General features: G+C 45.0%; 1 protein-coding gene across 3 annotated transcripts in view; it reads right to left on the bottom strand.

The window, feature by feature from the left end:
• The window catches only part of SDK1 (sidekick cell adhesion molecule 1), a 416,540-nt gene that overhangs the window by 27,429 nt on the left and 369,915 nt on the right, over positions 1 to 19,196 (bottom strand). For all 3 annotated transcript variants that reach the window (XR_007504567.1, XM_049791764.1, XM_049791765.1), the window contains 4 exons: positions 18,822 to 18,923; positions 3,515 to 3,630; positions 1,906 to 2,092; positions 1,120 to 1,257 (listed from right to left, as the gene is read on the bottom strand). Coding sequence is in view for 2 of the 3 variants with exons in the window: in XM_049791764.1 (XP_049647721.1) it covers positions 1,120 to 1,257; positions 1,906 to 2,092; positions 3,515 to 3,630; positions 18,822 to 18,923 (543 nt within the window). In the remaining variant the exon portion in view is untranslated. The remainder of the gene's footprint in view (positions 1 to 1,119; positions 1,258 to 1,905; positions 2,093 to 3,514; positions 3,631 to 18,821; positions 18,924 to 19,196) is intronic.

The raw sequence follows: 19,196 nt of genomic DNA, 5'->3' as shown, positions 1-19,196 counted from the left end.
GAAAAAATGTATTCTTAAACATTGTGTAGGAATGAATAAAAGACAGGAAATGCCCAAACAGCCTGAACCTCCTGCATACCCCATGCACAGTTCTTGGTCAGAATTAGAAAAGCTTTCTGCATTAGCTCTTTGTGCTCAGACCTGCCAGCTGTAAAGGTTGAAAGTGCTTTTATTCTCATGTTTTCATTCCTGAATATAACTTTCTCAGTGCATAAGACGTGGATATTCAGACAATATAGCTCTTTAGTCCTTAAAGAAGAAGCAAATACGAGTGATTGATATCCTTATTTCTTTTGAAAAGAGTTTAAAATGGATTGGCAATGGCTGAAATTACTCTCCCTACTGTCACACTGCCAAAGTCGGACATCCTATTGAACTATTGGCGATCTACCAGGAATATAAAAATATTAATAAGACCATCCACAAACTTTGTTATCTTTTCTAATTCACTTTTGGAATGAATTTACGTTTGTTTCCAGAGAAATTGCCAAATCCGTCTCTGTTGCTGTTCCGGCAAATTAATGAAACATTTGTGGCCACCACATTGTTGTGGTCTAGCTTAAACCTAGTGCTGGGTTAAAGACGCTGCTTGAAAACTCCACGTAAACAGACACAACTAAATTTCTATCACAGTAATTCTCCCTTGTCAAAAGCGGCAGTGGTACCAGTGACGACTAGCACATTTGATGCCCGGGCAATCTTTGTGATAACAGAAGTGACACATGATGTGATAAGCGACACAAATGTGTCTGACGACTATTCTGGGATAGAGCCTACTCAGCAATTTCAAAGTGCAACGCAGGGAGACAATCAGGCACTCTCAGGCTGAGTTTCCTCTTCACCCATACCAGGTAACGATGGCCATAAAATGACTTTTCAAATCACACAGAATATAGTTTGTGCAAGAAAATGAAAGAGGACAGACAAAAGCTATATTCCACAACGTTATAGTTTGCTGAACAGTTTTGGCAAAAGCGGAATTGTTTTACTTACCCTCTGCCACCTGGCTTCTCTTGGAAAACAGCAGAGAGCAAGTAGGAAATTGGGCAGACATAAAAGATACTACAGTACTTTTCTATCATTTCCCCATGAATATGTATGATTGGAGATCTTTCTTACCCTGGACGGGAGCCAAAGGTTCATAGACTACTCGATAACCCTGCAGGACTCCATTTGCTGCTGTCGGCTCACCCCAAGACACATTGAGTGTAGTGCAAGTGATTTCAGAGAACGCCAAAAAGCTGGGAGCGCTGGGTGCTGAAAGGATTACAAATAGATTGAATTGCAGTAGGAGTAGTCAATCTGATATACATATATATTATAAAACATTGGTTTATTTGCCCAGTCTAAATCTAAAGAAAACAAGCTGAGAATGGGATTTGTCAATTGTATCCAAATGTCCTGTAATCAATGAGAAACCCAGCCTGGCCTAAAAAAGGCACCCACTCAGCTGCAAAGCTGAACCTCAAAGGCAAGCACGGAGATCGGACGCAGGAGGGAAAGACCCTCAGAAGGGTGCTAACGTGAGCACACAGCCCCAGCGCACGCCTCTTCTTCGTAGCCACCGCCAAGGGCATTGCCTTCGCCCTGTGCTGGAGCGCTCCCACCACGGGCACGTCCAGCACAGAGACAGCTCGGTCTGACCGGGTGGCTGCTGATCCAGCATTAAAACAAAAAAAAAAAAAAGACTGGTCCTTCTGCCAGCCCATTCTCATTTCTGCTGTATCGCTCCCTTACTTAATCCCTCTTTTCCCCTCCGAGACTATTACAAGGTAATGACCCATCCGAAAGCTAAATCTAAACACCAGTGCCCTCCTGCGTCCACCCGTTTCCCTTAGCCACTGTCCAGTTAACATGCTGGTCATCACCAAGTCTGTGTTTTAAGACAAGACATCGGTCCCGTACCCGCCTGGTGCGTCCTGCCCTGCGAGGGGCTGCTCCGGGGGCCGTCCCCGGCTGCGTTGAAAGCGGAGATGCAGACCATGTACTGCGTGTGGCTGGTCAGGTTTTTGAGCCGGACGGTCGTCTCTGGGAGGAAAAGGACCTTCACTTTCTCCGTGTCATTTTGGATGTCGCTCTCCCAGTAATAAATCTGTCGGGACAGTGAAATGTTTTAGTATATGCTACACCTAGAAACTATCTGGGCATTGGAGCTGTAAAAGATGAGGAAGATGGTGCGGTCTTGCTCTGGACGACTCCGTGAAATGGGATACTAATGCTTTTCACCGTGTGCCCAATCTTTTCTCTTCCTTTGGCAAATTCCCCTGAGTCCAGTGACCATGTAGCTGAGTATATCACTCAAAAATAGAGCACAGGCTGAAGAATATGGCCTAATGACAGCAGATATAAGCTGCCAGAGTTCAGCAACGAGAGGTCAATTTTTAAATTCTCCCTGAAATGCTAGCTGCCTGTCAGCACTGCCATCCTGATACAATGCTCCATAATTCACCTCTGCATGCACACAACAGTCTCACCAATTGTGTTCGCAGGACAGCTAAGCAAATGCCTTCCTGAAGAAGGTAATAAAGACTTTCCCCTAACGTTCCTTGAGGTACTTTTTCCCCATTCTTCCCTTACATAATTTGTATCCTGATGCCATAAAATTAGGCTTTGGAGAAGTCGTTTCCAAGAGGAAAAGTGGTGCCAGCCCTACTTATTGGACAGGCCTGGCAGCGAGAGCGATGCAGCAGGCCAAAGCAAGCCAGAAAGTTGAGAGAATGAGCCAAGGCAAGACTCCACCTTGGCTCTACAAGCCAAGCTGTTGGAGCCATCTCTATACATACAAAAGGAAAAGAACATGAATTGATATATAAGGATGCTTGTTACTGCCAAGAAGGGATGCCAGATTATTCACGTTGGCTTGGCTTTTCTTTGCTTATGGACCTAAATTCATGGAGGGAGGCAGAGCCAGACACTGAACTCGAGCCAAGCTCCAGTGTTTGTAGACTTGCCCACTTCCACTCTCTGAGGGTCCATTCTCATGCTGAAGAAGCTAAACATCATGCCTCTGCAACGTCCTCATCTCCTATGAACCAAATGCAATTAATACCGTGATTTAATTCTGTTAAAGTTAAGGAAATGAAATAATTCTTCCGAAATCTGACCTGGCCCAGGCTCCTAGCTTGGAGAAAGTTCTGCTTTTTGTAATGGCTTGCAACACTGGACAGATAGAAAGCGCAGTTAATTTTCTTGAATACATTTCTTGCCCCTAGCTCTTGTGTGTCTGTTGCTTTTTGAAGCAGATTATGTCGCCTGCGTAAGTGGAGCTGCCTCCTTATCTGCATACCCTGTTTCCCCACGCTCTCCTTCTCCACAAATAGCAACACACTTTTCCTCCCCCTCGTGTCATTCTCTTTCTTTCAGTTTTGGGACTTAATGCCGTTTCCGTACTGCAGTCTGAGTGCTCTTTTAATTTGCCTTACGCAGTGAGGGCAACAGGAGTTTGTCGAGCTATCTCACTAGTAATAGCAGCGCCAAGCAAGATAAATGAAGCCAGTAGAAAGAGGAGAATTGCCTTGTAGCCTTGGATGTTCCCATTTTGGCTGTCGGCAGGAGGGGGGTCCCAGGTGAGCTCCAGCTGGCTTGCAGAAAGGGAGTTTACTTGGATGTTCTGGGGGGCCAGCGCTGGTGCTAGAGAGAAAGGAGAACAGCAGAATTAATAGTGACGAGCAGAACTAGTTCACATCCAGGTTGCAATCTGCCAGTTGCGGAAGGACCCCGGACAGACTCTGTTTACGCCCCGAGTCAGCTACCGGAGCCAGCCCCGGAGGGATCCGGGTCACCGGGAAGGCTCCGCACATGCGGACCGCGGAGCCGCCGAGCCCCCGGAGGTGGTTATGTTCTCTCCTGCACACACCGGCTTAGACACGGAATCAACTCAAGCCCGCCAGCAGCTTGGGAAAAGAAAGGAGGATTTTGCCTTCATTCTACGGTAACTTTGGGGGCTTGCCTTTGGCTGTGACGCCGTGCTCCTGGTCGAGCCCTTCTAAAAGTCACCGGGAGCGAGGCAGCCCCTCTGCCGCCGTCAGCCCGGCCCCCCGCTCAGCAGACAGCCTTTCTGACAGCCTGTTCGCAAGGCTCCAAGACTTAGGGCCAAAACACTATCTAAAATTACCTTCAACACCGTTTGGACGCTAATCGACTCAACGACTGTTTAATGTGTGACAAAATGACTTTTTAGTTTGCTACTCGTTAGCTCTGCTTTGATTATACCTTCGCGTACGCACGCTGGCCCTCTTGGCGTTTCTTCTTTGCACGGTGCCGTGCTAGAAAAGTAATCCTTGAGTGCACCTGGGTCACGCCATCCTTCCCTTTGTCAGGATCCAACTTGGTGCAGGTGGATTTTCTTCCCCAGCAGCTAGCAAGGACAGTCTGTTTTCCTGACCTGCTGTCTCTGCCTCCAGCAGGTCTTAAGAAAACAGCACATGTTCTGTTTACAGAAAAGGTGCCGGAGCGTGTCCTGTTCAAACTCCAGAAGTAGGAAGAGAAAGGCAGGGCAAAGGGGACGCTTCTCCTTTCTCCGTGTTCACGGTGCCATAGCCTTCACCCAGACCGCCGGAGAAAGCTGCCTCTTTTCTCTCTGCCCCTTTATGGGCCGTAAATAGAAGTGATAAAACATTCCCTACTGGAGTTAGATAGCCCCGGTTATCTGTTCCTCGCGAGACTTCTTTCTTTAGAGGGAATGACCTTCATAAGTCACACTTTTCTACCAATACTCCCTCCCCCCAGAGTTATAAAATAAAATAGTAATTAACACCCACTCAGCCTGACACCAACTATTTATTTTGTTCTAACTGTGTGGTTTCCATATTATCACTGCCCACCCTGCCGTTAATGGAAATGTTAATAACCAGCGCCAGGTTGTTGTGACAGATGCTTGGGCTCATTATCAGAAATTCTTATTTACCGCTCCATTAAACGACAGAATCGCACAAAAAAACAATTCAATCAAAACTAACTGGAGGAATTTTAACAGCCACATTAATAATCCAAAACATAAATAAAGTTAATGTCTTTTGCATGTTTGCCATCGGCAACTCTATTGCAAAATTATTGCTGTACAATTAAAACGTGAAAGGCAAAATTGAAAATAGCCTTTATCCCAGTGCTCAGTTAAAACTATTTGTTTATTATATTTTTGTTGTTGTTGTTGTTTCCTTTTCAGCTGGACGTAGCAAATGCACGAGGTGACAATGACCATCAGTAAAATACAGCTTGTTCGCAGGGGTGCACTCATTTAATTGCCGCCCTGTCTTCTGCACTTTGCGGAGGAGCGAAGGGAGCAGCTACCCGGCCGGCTGCCTGCGTTCAGCGCAACATAGCAGTGTTCTGTTAAGGACTGAAAATCTCAAGCTTTTGAGACTTTCACAGCACGCATCAGAGTGCAAGGCCAAACTGATCACACAGTACAAACTTGAAAATACATCTCGGAGATTTGCAGATGATGACACGCTCAGGGAAATGGGAATATGTACAATCACAGAAGAAAATGGATCACTTTAGCGATGTGTTTTCTTTCTAGGTAGTGACACTGCTGTCTGTCCTGAGCTGACAGCTTCAACGTGCTCTCAATACCCAGCTCTGAAGCAGTACCTACAATGGCATTTTTCTTTGGATCCCATGTGCCAGCCTGCAACAATTGCCGCTTCTGAGATGGGACCATTAGAAGAGCCTGCTGCCAGAAAAACACCGCTTTTCCTCAAACCCTTTTTGGAGCACGTCTAAGAAACACAATGGTTAAAAACTGCCAGTGATCGTTCTCCACTGACACTCTTGCTGCTGGAGCTGCACTTTTGCTGGCACGGCGGTGGAAAATTTGATTGGGGGGGGGGGGGGGAGGGGGAAGACAATGTAGAAAAAGACATTTCTCTTCACTACCCCGGAGCCTCCACGAGATGCAAATTGTTTGGTTTTATGCCCTGTGAGTCTGTCCCTCTGTTCAACTTTCAAAGGCTGATGTGTCCCTCCTCTTCTAAGCACGGATTTCTTGTTGACAGCAAGGGACAGCAGAAAAGTGCTGCTGACGCTTGATGTGGCTCTGTGCACACAGCACGTTACATTAAGGGTGAAATGAAATACTTTAAAAAGAAGGAAACACATCCCTAAAGACTCTACCTGTTTGAAACCCCAAACCATTCACTGAATGTATGGACAGGCTGTACCAATAAAAGCAGGCACATTTAAAAGGTGAATTCAAAAGCCTTTTACCTTCTAGGACTGCAGAGTTCAAGATTACTGAGCTCTCAGTTTTTTCACGGCTGTTGAAATCACGCATACATAAAAAGCAAGGTTAAAGCTGCATACCTCACACTGCTGTAGGTGTTAGTGACATTACCAACTATAGGAGGAGCGACACAGACCCCTGAGGGTCCAAACTCAGCTCTTGGCAGGTGGAAAGCATTTCACTTTCCCTGAAAAAAAGTACATACTCAGGAAGTCTAATTCTGTGCATGTATCCTGCCTTGGAATCTCATGCAGATATGTGTAAACATTTCTTTTCTCATCTGATTTCTGTTCACCTTTGAGATTGTCTCCTTGAAACTCTCAGTCAAAACTAAGGAGAAAGGCTGAGCAGGTTGTATAGTAATTAGTAAAAAAATACCAACTATGGACAGGGATGAAGCTGGCAGGATCACGTAAAGAAAACAAATCTATCTGGAAATGCAGTGAGAATGTCAAAATGAGCCCATGAATAAAGTGACACATCTAAATCCACATTTAAACATATCACTGCCCTCATTTTCCAATCGTACTGAACAGCCTCTGCTCACACTGCAGTCAATTTGAACTTGCAAATGCTCACAACCTTTAAAGAGAAGGTGCTTAAAATCCCCAGTGGCCTGCCCGCACCGGAGCTCCGCACATTGCAGAAGGTTCGGCTCCGTTTTTCTTGCTGCTTGCTTGGGATATTTGCTCTCTGGGCTGTGTGGCACCGAGAGCTTTTCATCAATACAAAACTACTATTCCTTTTCTCAGTGACAGTTGCCACGATGCTCTGTAGCACAGGTAGGCTACAAATCCTTGTGATTCATTGCGTAAACTTAATAACTGTTTTTATGAAGCATTCCTTGCTGCTCTTACATCTGCTCCCATTTCTGGGTAGCAAAGGATTTCTCCTCTGCTGATTTTCTAATTGTTTCTGTAATGCCAGTATTATGTCAGGAAATTCACAGACAAGTCTGGGACAAGATTCCCTGACACTCATGCTATTTAAATAAACATGCAGGCAAAAAATGAGGAGAAAAATGCAGTGAAAGAGACTGAAGATTTTCTGTGCATCAGCTTGATCCCACAGTTCCAAGCAATCCCAAGCAAATTTCTGTTTTGTAAAGACCTCTGATCCTTTTCTATCTAGCAAGCATTTCCCCCCCCAGTTCATCAAAGCTTGCTTTTGTGAACATGCTTGCTTTTATTCCCTAGTAATCAATATATTTGCATTTTGGTGTTAGCACCTAGAGGCCAGAATCTCATTGCACAATGTGTTGCATAAACACAGAACAAAGAAATGGCTCCAGGCCTAAAAAGCCTCTAATCTGTATGTCTACACATTATAATGGAGGAGTGGTTGCAGCACGTTCTGATATCAGCTGCAATCTTATCTACCTAGTGAGTAACAACAAGAGAGAAGACACAGCAATATTCAATGTAGCATGTGCTGACAACGAAAGCATGCACATGCAGCACCTCCAAAGTTTACACCACTGGTTCCTGGCACGCACAGTCATGGAAAACAGAGCTGGAAAGGATTTGGAGAGGGCTCAGGCAAGCCATCCTCCCGCGTCATGCCGGGATCAGCTTGGCTGGTCAGATGTTTGTGTAATCTTGATCACTGACCTCTTTCCAGATTTCCCTGCCGTCCCCACACAAACTCTGCCAGTGTATCCCTATTTTAATAACTCTTAAAATAACTCTCAGCTTTCTGCTTCTTTTTTTTTTTTTTTTTTATTTTTTTAGCCTAAACCATCCTTTCCGTATTGAAGTTCTGTCCCTGCAGTGCCGTGGAGAACAGATTGTTTCTTCTTCTGTCACAGCCACTGCCCTCAAGTTATGGCATAGATAAGCAACAGTTAAGTGGATTATAAAAGCCAAACACAACAAAACAAACAGAAGGTCACCAGATAAAACAGCGAGACTGATCTGCAGAATGGGTAAAGCGAAAACGCAAGGGGTTTTCTAGCAGTATGGGCTTAAAGAAGGAATGCAAGGATGGTACCTCCCAAGAAAGAACAAAAAGGCGTATCTGCGGATGTTTGCAGTCACTCCTTCCACCAAGGAAAAGCAGCATGAGAGAAAAGCGTTCAGTGTTTATTGGCCATTTTCTTACAGTGTCTGCGAAAGAGAGGTGGGAGCGAGGAACGCTTCCCTGGTGCAGCAGTACCTCTGTGCCATCAGGAATGCTGCGAGAGCGATGCTGATTAGTTCAATAACAATTAGTTAATTGTGCTTCAAAACCAGCTACTGCGAAGCTGCTTTCCGCTGTGACAAAGCAGCACAAGCTATATTTAGAACGTAAAAGATGTTTCCCACCAATTTCTGGCTGTTTTAAGCTAGGCTATGCTTTGTGATGGAAGTATGCGCTTTTTCCAAGGACTGCACTTTCTGCGGTTACTCAAGATGTAGTTCAGATGCAATAAGACTGGCATCCACATCCTTTGTCCGTGGGTCTTATTCCCTCCAACGCAACTCCGTTTCCTAACATTGGACCTGAGTGCTCCTACCCTCTTATTCAGACGTGACAATCTGGCACCAAAACCTAGTGCTCTGCCAGTTCCTAACTTCGTCGGGCTTTTGTCACCCCGCGACTTGAAACGAGTCTCAGGAAAGGAGCTATCTGGTCTCTCCCATCTTTGAGAAGCCCAACCTCCTACTGGGTGGGGGAGGAGGTTAAAGCAGCTGGAAAAGCCAGGTTTTAGTAGGAAATAACCCTTTTTCTGGGATGTTGATATATGTGTTGATTTACATGGTTGTATAGACCAGTGTAAGAGAAACTGAAATATTTCCTACTGTACAAGAGACCCATGGAAGTCAATACAAGAAGAACTTGAACAACATCTCTCTTACCCTCATGAACACTGAAAAAGAGGGAGCACAATCTAATTGATGCAAAAATAGAAAGATAAACAGACAAACCTACCTTGGTGGAGAAGAAGGGGTGGAGAGGAGAAAGAGAATAGCTGTCAGGACGGGGACTTTGGGAATCTAGCACACTCACAATTGCTTCACTCTGTGCCATGTTATCTGGGACGGCAAACACTTTGTCTCCTCCATATATACTACACTTCGTACAGTAGCTGTGTATTGCCACATCAAATTTTTAAGGATATTAAAGTCATGAAAAAGCATAAATAAAAGCAGCTGCAAATGAGACCCAAATGTGACATCCCCGCTTAGCGCTGGGAAGGTTCCCAACGTTGGCTAGGCATGTCTTCAGCATCTGCAGAGATATGGGGGGAGGCAGGGGGGGAGGGAGGAAAGAGGGAGAGGTGACATTCACTGCGCATATTGGAAAAACATTGATATGAACCAAGGACTAGAAATGGAGTATCCTTTCCATGGACCCAGACTCTAGGAGGTTATCTGCCAATGCCATTTTTTTGAACTGAGGAGGCAATCATGTTCTGAGAAAACCTCCATGGATATGACTTATTCATGAAGAACCTTCATAAACTGGCAAGTGACTCGAGCAGAAGTAATTCTCATCCTGTCCCTCACCATCTCTTCCAGTGGTGGCGAAAACACTGTTGCTGTGATTGCTAATCTTTTAATACGGGGTTCAGATTTTCCAGTGAGCCTTGTGCAATCCAGGATTTTCATGGGGCCGACTCGATCCAAGTGATGCAGAAAAGGTTACCGTGATCTCATTACAATGCCTACAACCGAGGCGAATCTCACAGAGCGGTGCTGCGAAATACTTAGAACCTGCAAACAAAGACTACATGTTTTTCTTTTGCTGAAGCCCACAGTTCTACTTAGCTAATACAAACCTAAAACAGGCTATCACATTGCATACGGAGATTATCCATCAATGGACTGAGAGTGCCTGGCCCAAAAGTAAAAAGCCCTTACAGAACTGTCAGACTGCCTCTGGAAAGGGCATATAGGTGGTTAAAACAGGAAGGGGGAAAATACTAAAATGAGCTTTTTCCTCTATTTCTTTTGTGTCAACAAGGATAGGATCAGACGCAGGCAGGCAGCCCATCACTCAGCAGAGACGGACCCACGAGCAGGAACAGCAAGAGCCTGACAAGCATTAGGTATGCGCAAACAAACATACAGGCGTTAACCTACGAGCTAAAATCCCCTCTCGCTTACATCAATGCAAATTAGGGTTAGCTCTGCTAAAGCTAGTAGAGCTAACCCAGTGTGAAAGTTGTGCAATTGAGAGCAGCGTCAGCTCTGATGAGTGCAGGATTCACCCCCCAGGAGGTACTGAAGGGTGTTCAAGGGTGCAAGGGATGGGGAAGAACTGCTGAGTGTTTGGTGCTTTGGCCTGATGCTCCCTCACGTGCACCGGGAGGAGCGGGAGCAGCACCGGGTGGGAAAGTAGTGCTCTCAAGTCTCTTGAAAAAGTCTACCCGTTAGACAGAGGCAAAATTACCTACTTCAGACTATTTCCCCATGTTCTCTGGTTCCCAAGACTCCTCCTCCTCCATTTATAGTCATGTTCCACCCACTATAATTTGTTAATCCCACACTCTAATGTCATAATACCACAAGTTCATGGCAGCTGACAAAAGCATCCACTTAATGTTCACTAACAGTAACGGCAGCACCTACTAAAGCCTAATAAGCACCGACAACTCCTTATGCTCCACTAAAGTCAAGAGAGCGTATCAAATAATTAGGGTGAATCTCCATTGGGTTTGCCATATACCAAATGTTAAAAGCCGTATCAGAAAAAAAGTCAAACCGAGCCGGTGAGATCTGCCACTGCGATAACCTTTCGCTGTGGCTTTAATGCAAGTCTGGGTAGCTGACCCCCATGAGGGATTAATTTAGGATTTACAGATTGCAATGGTCAGGGAACCCCAGGAAGCCCATGGAGGACTGTGATCTTGTGCTCCTGGGGAGAGAGAGAGATTAAATTTACATTTTCTCCACTCTGAGTGAGAGTTTTCTCTTTCGGTGTTCGTTTTGCAGTCCTAGCATCCCTGAATTCGTCACTGTGGTCCTATACCCCCACGTCACCTCAGTGTCCGGACCGCTGTGGCCAAAATAGTTTAGAATATTGCTAATTCATATTTCATAGGAAAAAATGGCAACTTTTTTGTTTTCAGTCTACAACAGGCAACCTGAAATGCCTCCAGTTCCATGATTGACGAAGGATACAGCAAACAGATGTCAGAAAAGAAAACCAACTGTGTTTCTCTACAGCTGGCTTCACAGCAAAGCCGTACAGAGGAGGCAAAGCCACAGGAGTTGAGACCCATATGAAAATACTTACAACATTTTGCTCGCATATCCCAGGATGACTGAAAACAAGCGGAGCAGGACTGCACAATTAGAGGAAATAGAAATTTGGCTGCAAATATAATCCTTTAGTCAAAAATACTCAAACTCCAGCCCGTGTCTGCTTGAATACGAGTTATCAGCCAGGGCTACCCCGCTTCTTTAGCAGTGCAATTTATGGTCCGTTTTACTTTACTACTGATGGCTCATGTTTTTGAAAGGAAGGTTAATTCCTTTGCTTTTAATGGAGTAGCTCTGCTGTTAGTTCTGTAAGGCTTTGCATACACGATCAGGCTTCTCATCCCTCTGCCCTCTGTGTACTGTGCAGGGATGTCCCTGCACTTGGTTCTTCACAGGACATATAACACTGCAGCAGAACAGCTAATTTGTCCTACCACTCCCACTGCTGCTTGCACCAACTACAGAACAAAGACAGGAGTCCTGATGATGAATTTGAGTACGGAGAGTCTGTCGGTCTCGGGCTACAGTCAGTGCTGAAAATCGACATCAAATTGTTGGGGTTTTGAGATGGAAGTTCATCATCTGAGCAAAACGTCGCATGGCAATGGCAGCCCAACGCCACCCACACCCGAGGCAGAGATAAACAAGCGCAGTTGATCAAAACCTGATGATATTTTTGCTTGGACAAAACCATCTTTCCTACATTGAGACGTGATAAAAAGAGGCAATTACACTAGAGCTAAGCAGGAGCTGCCGCATTGTATAAAGCATTGTGCTGTACCAAAGGCTGCTTATGACCAATATTAACAACTTAATGAGCTGTTAATGAGGCGCGCATTTAGCTTTTACTTGCAGCATGAAAACATTGCAAATCATTTTAGGGAGCTTCTGGATTGCCAATGGAGAATTAAAGATGTCAAATAAGCCCATCAAATCTATGTCTCAATCTGGACACTGCTTTCCAGTGCATTCTCTTAAAATTCCTTTTCCTGTATGGTAGAATAACTTGCTTTGACAGCAGTACGACTCTCACTTAGACTTTGCTTCCTTCTGCCTTGACATTAGATTTCAGTCTCCAGAGAGCTGCAGGGATGTCTTTTTGACATGTTGACATTAAGGACACTTCTTCCACAGACTCACACTGGCACAGTTACTTTCTGTCTTACCATTATAAGAGCAGCTACTGAGCTAAGCTACCAAATTTGGAAGTTTAATTACAAAATCTTTGTGCTCATCTGTAAATAGTTTAAGAACGTAAAACAACCCTTAAAAAAAAGTAGCTGGTTTGAATAGGAAAGACAGCCAAGGTTTATATAGAAAAATTCATATCCATAATTCCCCAGCATTGCAGCAATACCAGAAACACACAAGGAATGACTAATGCTCTAATGTAGGCACACTTTAGTTTGTTATTTTTTACTACCCTGTCACAGCCCTGCAGGATTAGATAATGCAGCCGAGTGCTATCTATACTGCTATTACCACCAGTGGAGCTGCATTGATGGGAACAACAAATCCAAATTGGACTTGCTGCAGACAAGCCCAAAGTGGAAGCCATGCATAGAGTGAGTCTGGAGGAGTTTAAAATCCACCGAGAAATACTGATGGGATGTACCCAGTGGCTGATCCTGCTCTCAGAAATGGAATGCTGTTGGGATACAGGCGTAACGGTTTCCAGCAATGCAAGAGAAACTGCAAAGAGGTTTATTTCCCAGTCCAAACAAGAAATGTCTCACCACTTTTTTTCCCTCTCCATCTTCCTATAGTTTCCCTTTCTTGACCTGCTCTGACTTTATTCTCTTTTAGTGCACTGTTGGAGAACATGGCTTGGATCTTTAACTCCAAGCTCAGAGAACTTCTCCTTCCTTAGAGAGAAAGACACTGGGGACAGGATGAAAACCCAGTGCCACTCCTGGAGCAGGGCATTCCCAGAACGGCTGTAAGGCTCATTCACAATTGAGCATGATGTTGGAACAGCTCTGCAGATTCTTCAAATTTAAAGGGGAGGGGAAAAGGAAAATCAATGTTTCAAACACCCTGCCACCCCCCAAAAGTAGTCTTTTGCTTATGTTTGGAAGTGTCAACGATTAAAAGGCGAATACCTTAACATTTCAAAGGCTTAGTGCTTTTAAAGTGCCAAGGAATGTCAATCCCTTTGTTTAAAGCCTGAGCAAGTGAAACCACTAATTTCTTTATTATACTATTTTCCAATAGCTTCCCTCCATCCCATTTTGTTTATCACGGGAAGATATCACCCCTAGGCTGACAGGTTTTAGACTACTGCAATGTGAAATGGCCACGATAATCCTTCTCTCCTCCAGTGGTGTCGGGGATGGAGATGCCCACCCTGTTCTAGCCGTGCCAGTAGCGACGTGCTCCCAATCTGCATACCCCCAGTCACCCACCAAGAGACACGGCCCACGTGTCCCCAACAGATAGGAGAAAACAGCCAAGGGGGCCACAGCAGACTGATTGAAGCTGCCAGCTCTAATGCGTTGAAACGTTGTCATTCCTCTTGTAGGCTGTTAACAAGGAGGCACGGGGGACTTTCTCCGCGTAGCATCTTCTCAGCTACATTCGGGGCAGGGAAGGAGATAAAGCTTCTGGGCTATAAGAGAAAGGGGGGCCCAAGGTAGCGCTGAGGGATTCCCTTCCCCAAAAATCGCCCTGCGATGGGGAGGTGACACCACGTAGTCTATTTTGTATGAACACACGGAAAGAGCGAGGCCTGCAGAAAGAAATTAAAACACTCAGGGGAAAGGCAGCCTTGTTCTGACAACCTCTGGCATCAGCACGAATGACAACGGGACATTGCCCAAGCACAGGTAACCAGGTAAGAAGGGACAACCAGGTAAGAAGGGACAACCAGGTAAGAAGGGACAAGAGCTCTTTGCTAGAAACAGCTTCTAAAGGGGAGCCAGGTGCCTGGAGTCAAGTCTTCGCTTCCTTACGAGGCTTCTTTCGCCTTAGCATGGCTTCTTCTATTTTGTCTTCTCTTTCCCAAACCCAAATGACTATTTCTGGTCTTGGAGCTTTCCAGATGGTTTCTAATTCTTGCCTATAAAATGCTGGAGATGGCCAGGCAGCTCTGAGTGCTTCCCCTGACATTACTGGCAGAGCAGAGCTTCCCTGCGTGTGCCAGATAAGGGTGGACAAAATAAAGTTTGTGAACTCCAGGAACACCTGTGGAGCTGCCAGCAGGAGGGCAGATGAAAATAATTGCAGGTAACAGTGGGAAATTTATTTTGGTGCCTGCTAGCTTTGCACCAGGAGACAGATGCAGGTTTTTGAAGACGGTAAGAAAAGAGAGCTAAGAAGCAGTTGTTCCTCTGTTTCACTCCTGTTCCTTTCCAAGCTACAGTTTCAATTGGAAGAAAGTGAGACAGCCAGGAAACCTCTTCTGAAAGACGATGGCACAATCAAGGCGGCATTTCAACGAAGGACTTCTAAGAAAGAGATCTGTCTCCCAGCTCTTTTTACTCCTTGCCTTTCCCATTGCAGAACCACCTCTCGGAGACCATTATTAAAAAGAACAACAACAAACCAGCCTCATCAGTTCTTGTGAATTCTGAAGGTCACCAATGTCACCATCAGTTATAATGACACACATCACTCCCTTCTTCACACAAATGGATTTACAACCTCTTTAAAGGCTAGTGTCTCTCGGTGCACTTCACCCCTTCTGCTACCTCCTCTCTGCACACATGTGCTCTCCTCCAGCAGCAGCTGCTGGAAGAAATTATGTATTCCATTATTTTTCACCCAGAACAGCTTTGCAGTATACGGGAGAAGCACTGGAGGCTGCAGGCTCATTAGCACAGGATTTGTATTGCTGCCTTCCATTTTATTCACCTTCCCAAATTAGGTGAAGCACACCTGCCCCAAACCTGTGATTTCTGTTTAATTAAAATGCAGGTAGTGGAGTCTCCTGAACTCCAGAGCCCACCACACAATCAGATAGTGACAGCGACCTGGTAGAATAATGCTCTTGATATAGTGGCTGCTCTAACAGAGTCTTAATTTCAGTCGAGCAGAACAGCACCTCTGGTAGCAGCTGCATTTAGGGCTGGGATGAATATCAGTACCCAGCCTCTCGCTGAACACTCACTGCCTTCCCAATCAAAGCCGGCATCCCTGACAGCTGAACTGTTAAATGAATTAACAAGGCGAGAAGGGGGCTTGCCGACGGGGCTGTGACTCCCTTCCTAATTTCTGCAAGTGATGGCTTTCAATTTTTCTGTCATTTGTCGGGAGATGCGCATGGTTCTCTAACGAGCAGGGCAGAGCTGCAGCCAGCTCTAAAAAGGCAACGTTACGAGGATCTTCTGGTCCACGGATGAGAAGGATCCAGATGCTTGAGGCAGGTGGGGGAAGGACACCAGCTCTGTTCAGGCTGAGCAGGCAGCGCATCCTTCCTCGCTGAGCGCGAGGACTCCCAGCCCGCTCTCCTGGCACGGGGAAGAATTGCTCTCCACACCAGCGAGTTTTGGGAATGTCCAGGCAGAACTCACAATGGAGCCTTTGCCGGGGCTTTGATCTTATGGGCTACTGTAACAACAAAAAGGTTTTGCTCCGCCCGTAGCAAAAAAAAAACCCAACCCCAAACAAACAAAGAACAAAAACCCAAAAACACTTGCATCCAGCTCCTTTTATTCACCAGGCAAGCCAGGATACAGAGGTCTGTTGCCTACCAGCGGGTTGTTCTCTCCCAAAATGTCCTCCTGCCCGTCAGTCAGAGGTAAGTGACACCTGAGCGCTCGGGCTGCCCAAGGAAGCTGTTGGCTGAGGTACAGCTCAACGGCACTCAAGGGTTCGAGAGAGACTCCCCATTCAGATGCTTTTTACTCATTTGATTGGCAAAACTGCCAGAAGGTTGGTTTAAATGGCTTTTTTCCCCCAAGATTGTCAGGGGGCTCCATTGCCTACTGGAGCTTTTATTGTAAAAATCCAGATACGATGATAGGAAACTCTTCAAATCTAAAAAGAGGAGAGCGCAAGAGGGAAGGAAGGAATTACAGACACTCCTCCTTCTGCATTGCTCGTCTGGCTGCACCAGACACAGAAGCCGAACAGCCCATCAACTGTCACTATTATTTCCAGGTGCCCCACGCTGTACGAAACACCCAGCAGAAGTGCACAGAATTGGATATTTTGACTGAGGTGGCCTAATTCTAGCACATTTCCCCAGAGGCACATGCAGTATATTCCTTTTTACAACCAAGAGAGGAACATTCTCGCACCTACCAGAATTACTGCAACCCTTACGGCAGAATGAAGCACCGTTTAACAGTACCGAGACGTAAGTTATCTGAGGCTTTCAGACCGGGGACTGGTCCCCTTCATTCATTTTGTGTTCAGCGCTATGCCTGTGTTGTCAGCACTTGTTGTTTATTGGGAAGGTTTTCTCTATTTTTAACATGGATGCTCCATTGCTGAAGCTAAGCAGACCCATTTTTTCCAGCTTGCTGCTTAACTGCCTTTACCATGGGTAAGAACATCAAGCAAACAATAACAACAAAAACTTGTATTTCCACAGCACACTAACTCAAAGGTGTCACAAATCAATTTAAAACTTAAATTGCAATACCAGCTCCAATCACTTTACTCACAGGATAAATCACAGCCAGTTCTGGAGGTGGAAGAGGCAGTTATATAACAAAGCATAATAACTTCACGCAACGAGAGTGAAAATCGGCAGGAAGATCCTACATTCATCATTTCTACCGCATGAACCTGGATTGTCCCTAACCAGAGGTAAATCCAGTATTTCTAAAAAACCATCTGAGTCGCGCTATGACTTCAGATATGCCAGCCCTGCCTGTGAAAGGAGGTCTCCTGGATATCTCAGTTTCCTCCCAAGTTCAGCTCCTTCCACTGCCCTGTTCCCCGACTGAGTTATGATAAGGAAGACCTGGACCATGGGATTAAAAGACACGATATAACAGCATTTCCTTGTTTTCCCCAGGTGATTTTCTGTGCCGTGTACATGTGTATAAATGCATGTGCTGGCTCCATTTGCAGCAGTGAGATATTTAGCTCTGAAACAAAAATGTATTTTGAAGCCAGATACAGTTCGTTCCACTTGGGGCTTTCTTTGCTGCAGTTGCAGAAGTAAGTTGGAGCAGCAGCAAACTAGAAAAAAATGTAAATATTGCCAGCTGTCTCTCCAGAACCATGCTGCTCTGATTAATTTATGATGTTTTCAGAGAAAGATAGTGAATGTTACACCACATTTGAAATGAAAAGGTTAAGTAGAGTTTAAAAAAATGTGCTTTGCTTAGTTTTGAGCAATAGAATAGTTAATGAATATTAATAAAATGAATTAGTGCTGGGTTTGATAGCTTCTACATCCTAGCCTTGAGACAGAAGAACAAAAGCGTAATCAGATTCGTTCACGGCGGCAGACTGAACAACAGGAGGGTGCGTGTCGCCTATTCTTGTTCTAAGCTTCAAAAGACGCTGCTGCAGAAATTGATACCATAACTAACAACTATTTCGGCGCCAGCCTCTCTCCAGCTGGGGTCACCATAAATACGGCACCGCCGCCGTGGCTGTGAGGAAGACATCAGCTATTCCAGTCCTGCACTTCTCAGCTAGAGTTACTGAGAAGAACAGACTCAGCTGCTGGTTATCTGGGCTCTGCAAAATCACCTGTTTCGCAAAGCCTTCAAAGAAGTGTCTAGTTAACTGTCTTGTCCTGATTTCTGCCTCTGGCCTTCCAATGGAGGGATTTTAAAATGATCAGCAAGTTACATTTCATAAATACAGCTTGGATTCGTGCACTAGATCCATAATAAGTAAGGGCACGAATAATGCCACTGACCCTCAGCTGCTGTAGAGGCTGGATGCAGCTATAGAGTCTGTATGTTCCTGAGAGTAATCATCATCTGTGCCTTCAAAGGTAGCATTAAACCAGACACAGTGTCTTCTTTACTTCCAAGAGCGTAAAAATACAGCAAGGTGTGGTGCACAGGCAATGTCTCTACACAGAGACATAAAATAAAAGAACCAGCTTTCCAAGTCTCCCTTGTTTTGTAGTTTTGTTTCTTTTCCCTTGTGGCTTTCCTGTGCTCCACTTTTCACTTCTTTAACTTGAGTCAATTTTTCCCTCAAGCTAATTTGGTATGAACAGTCATCCTCCTGCAACTCCAAAAATATTTTCTCTTCTTTCTTTCAAATGCCCTTCTCCCCTCGTTCATGCAGACCAACTGGCTTTCAAATGGCAAGAAATCGTCACTGCCAACCTATTCCAGAAGAGGACGCTACAAAAAACTGTTAGCGATCATGACCAGGGAATTTTTCAAATCATCCCTTTCCTGGACAAATATTAAATATTATCTGGAGAATATTAAAACATGTCAGTACTTTAAAAAAAACCCACAAAACCCACAACTCATTTTCCTTTTACCTACCTGCTTCGCCCACGAACACTTCCACTGGTGTGCTGGTAGGGCTCTCACCAATTACATTATAAGCTGTCATTAGTACTTCATATCTCTTGTATTTCTTCAACTCTGAAAAGGTAAAATATTATATTATACGTAATTATTTATACTGTATTACAGGTACTTTTTAGACTCCCTCACCTCTTTATCACCAGACTTCTCTCTTGTGAAATACAGCATTAAGCAGTACAATTAGTGCAATCTCTACTGCCATCTTCCCTTAATTCACACATCACAGCAGGATTTGCATAATTATGAAGGATCTTTGCAATGAAATGGCAAGATTTTCTAGTGTTCCCTCACAGTGTTGTTCCAGTAAGAGGAATCATTCCTGATGGGTAA

Source organism: Accipiter gentilis, chromosome 33 (assembly GCF_929443795.1).
Source record: "Accipiter gentilis chromosome 33, bAccGen1.1, whole genome shotgun sequence".
NCBI lineage: Eukaryota > Metazoa > Chordata > Aves > Accipitriformes > Accipitridae > Astur > Astur gentilis.
The sequence above is the reverse complement of the archived record's forward strand: the minus strand, read 5'-3'. Positions and strand labels throughout refer to the sequence as shown.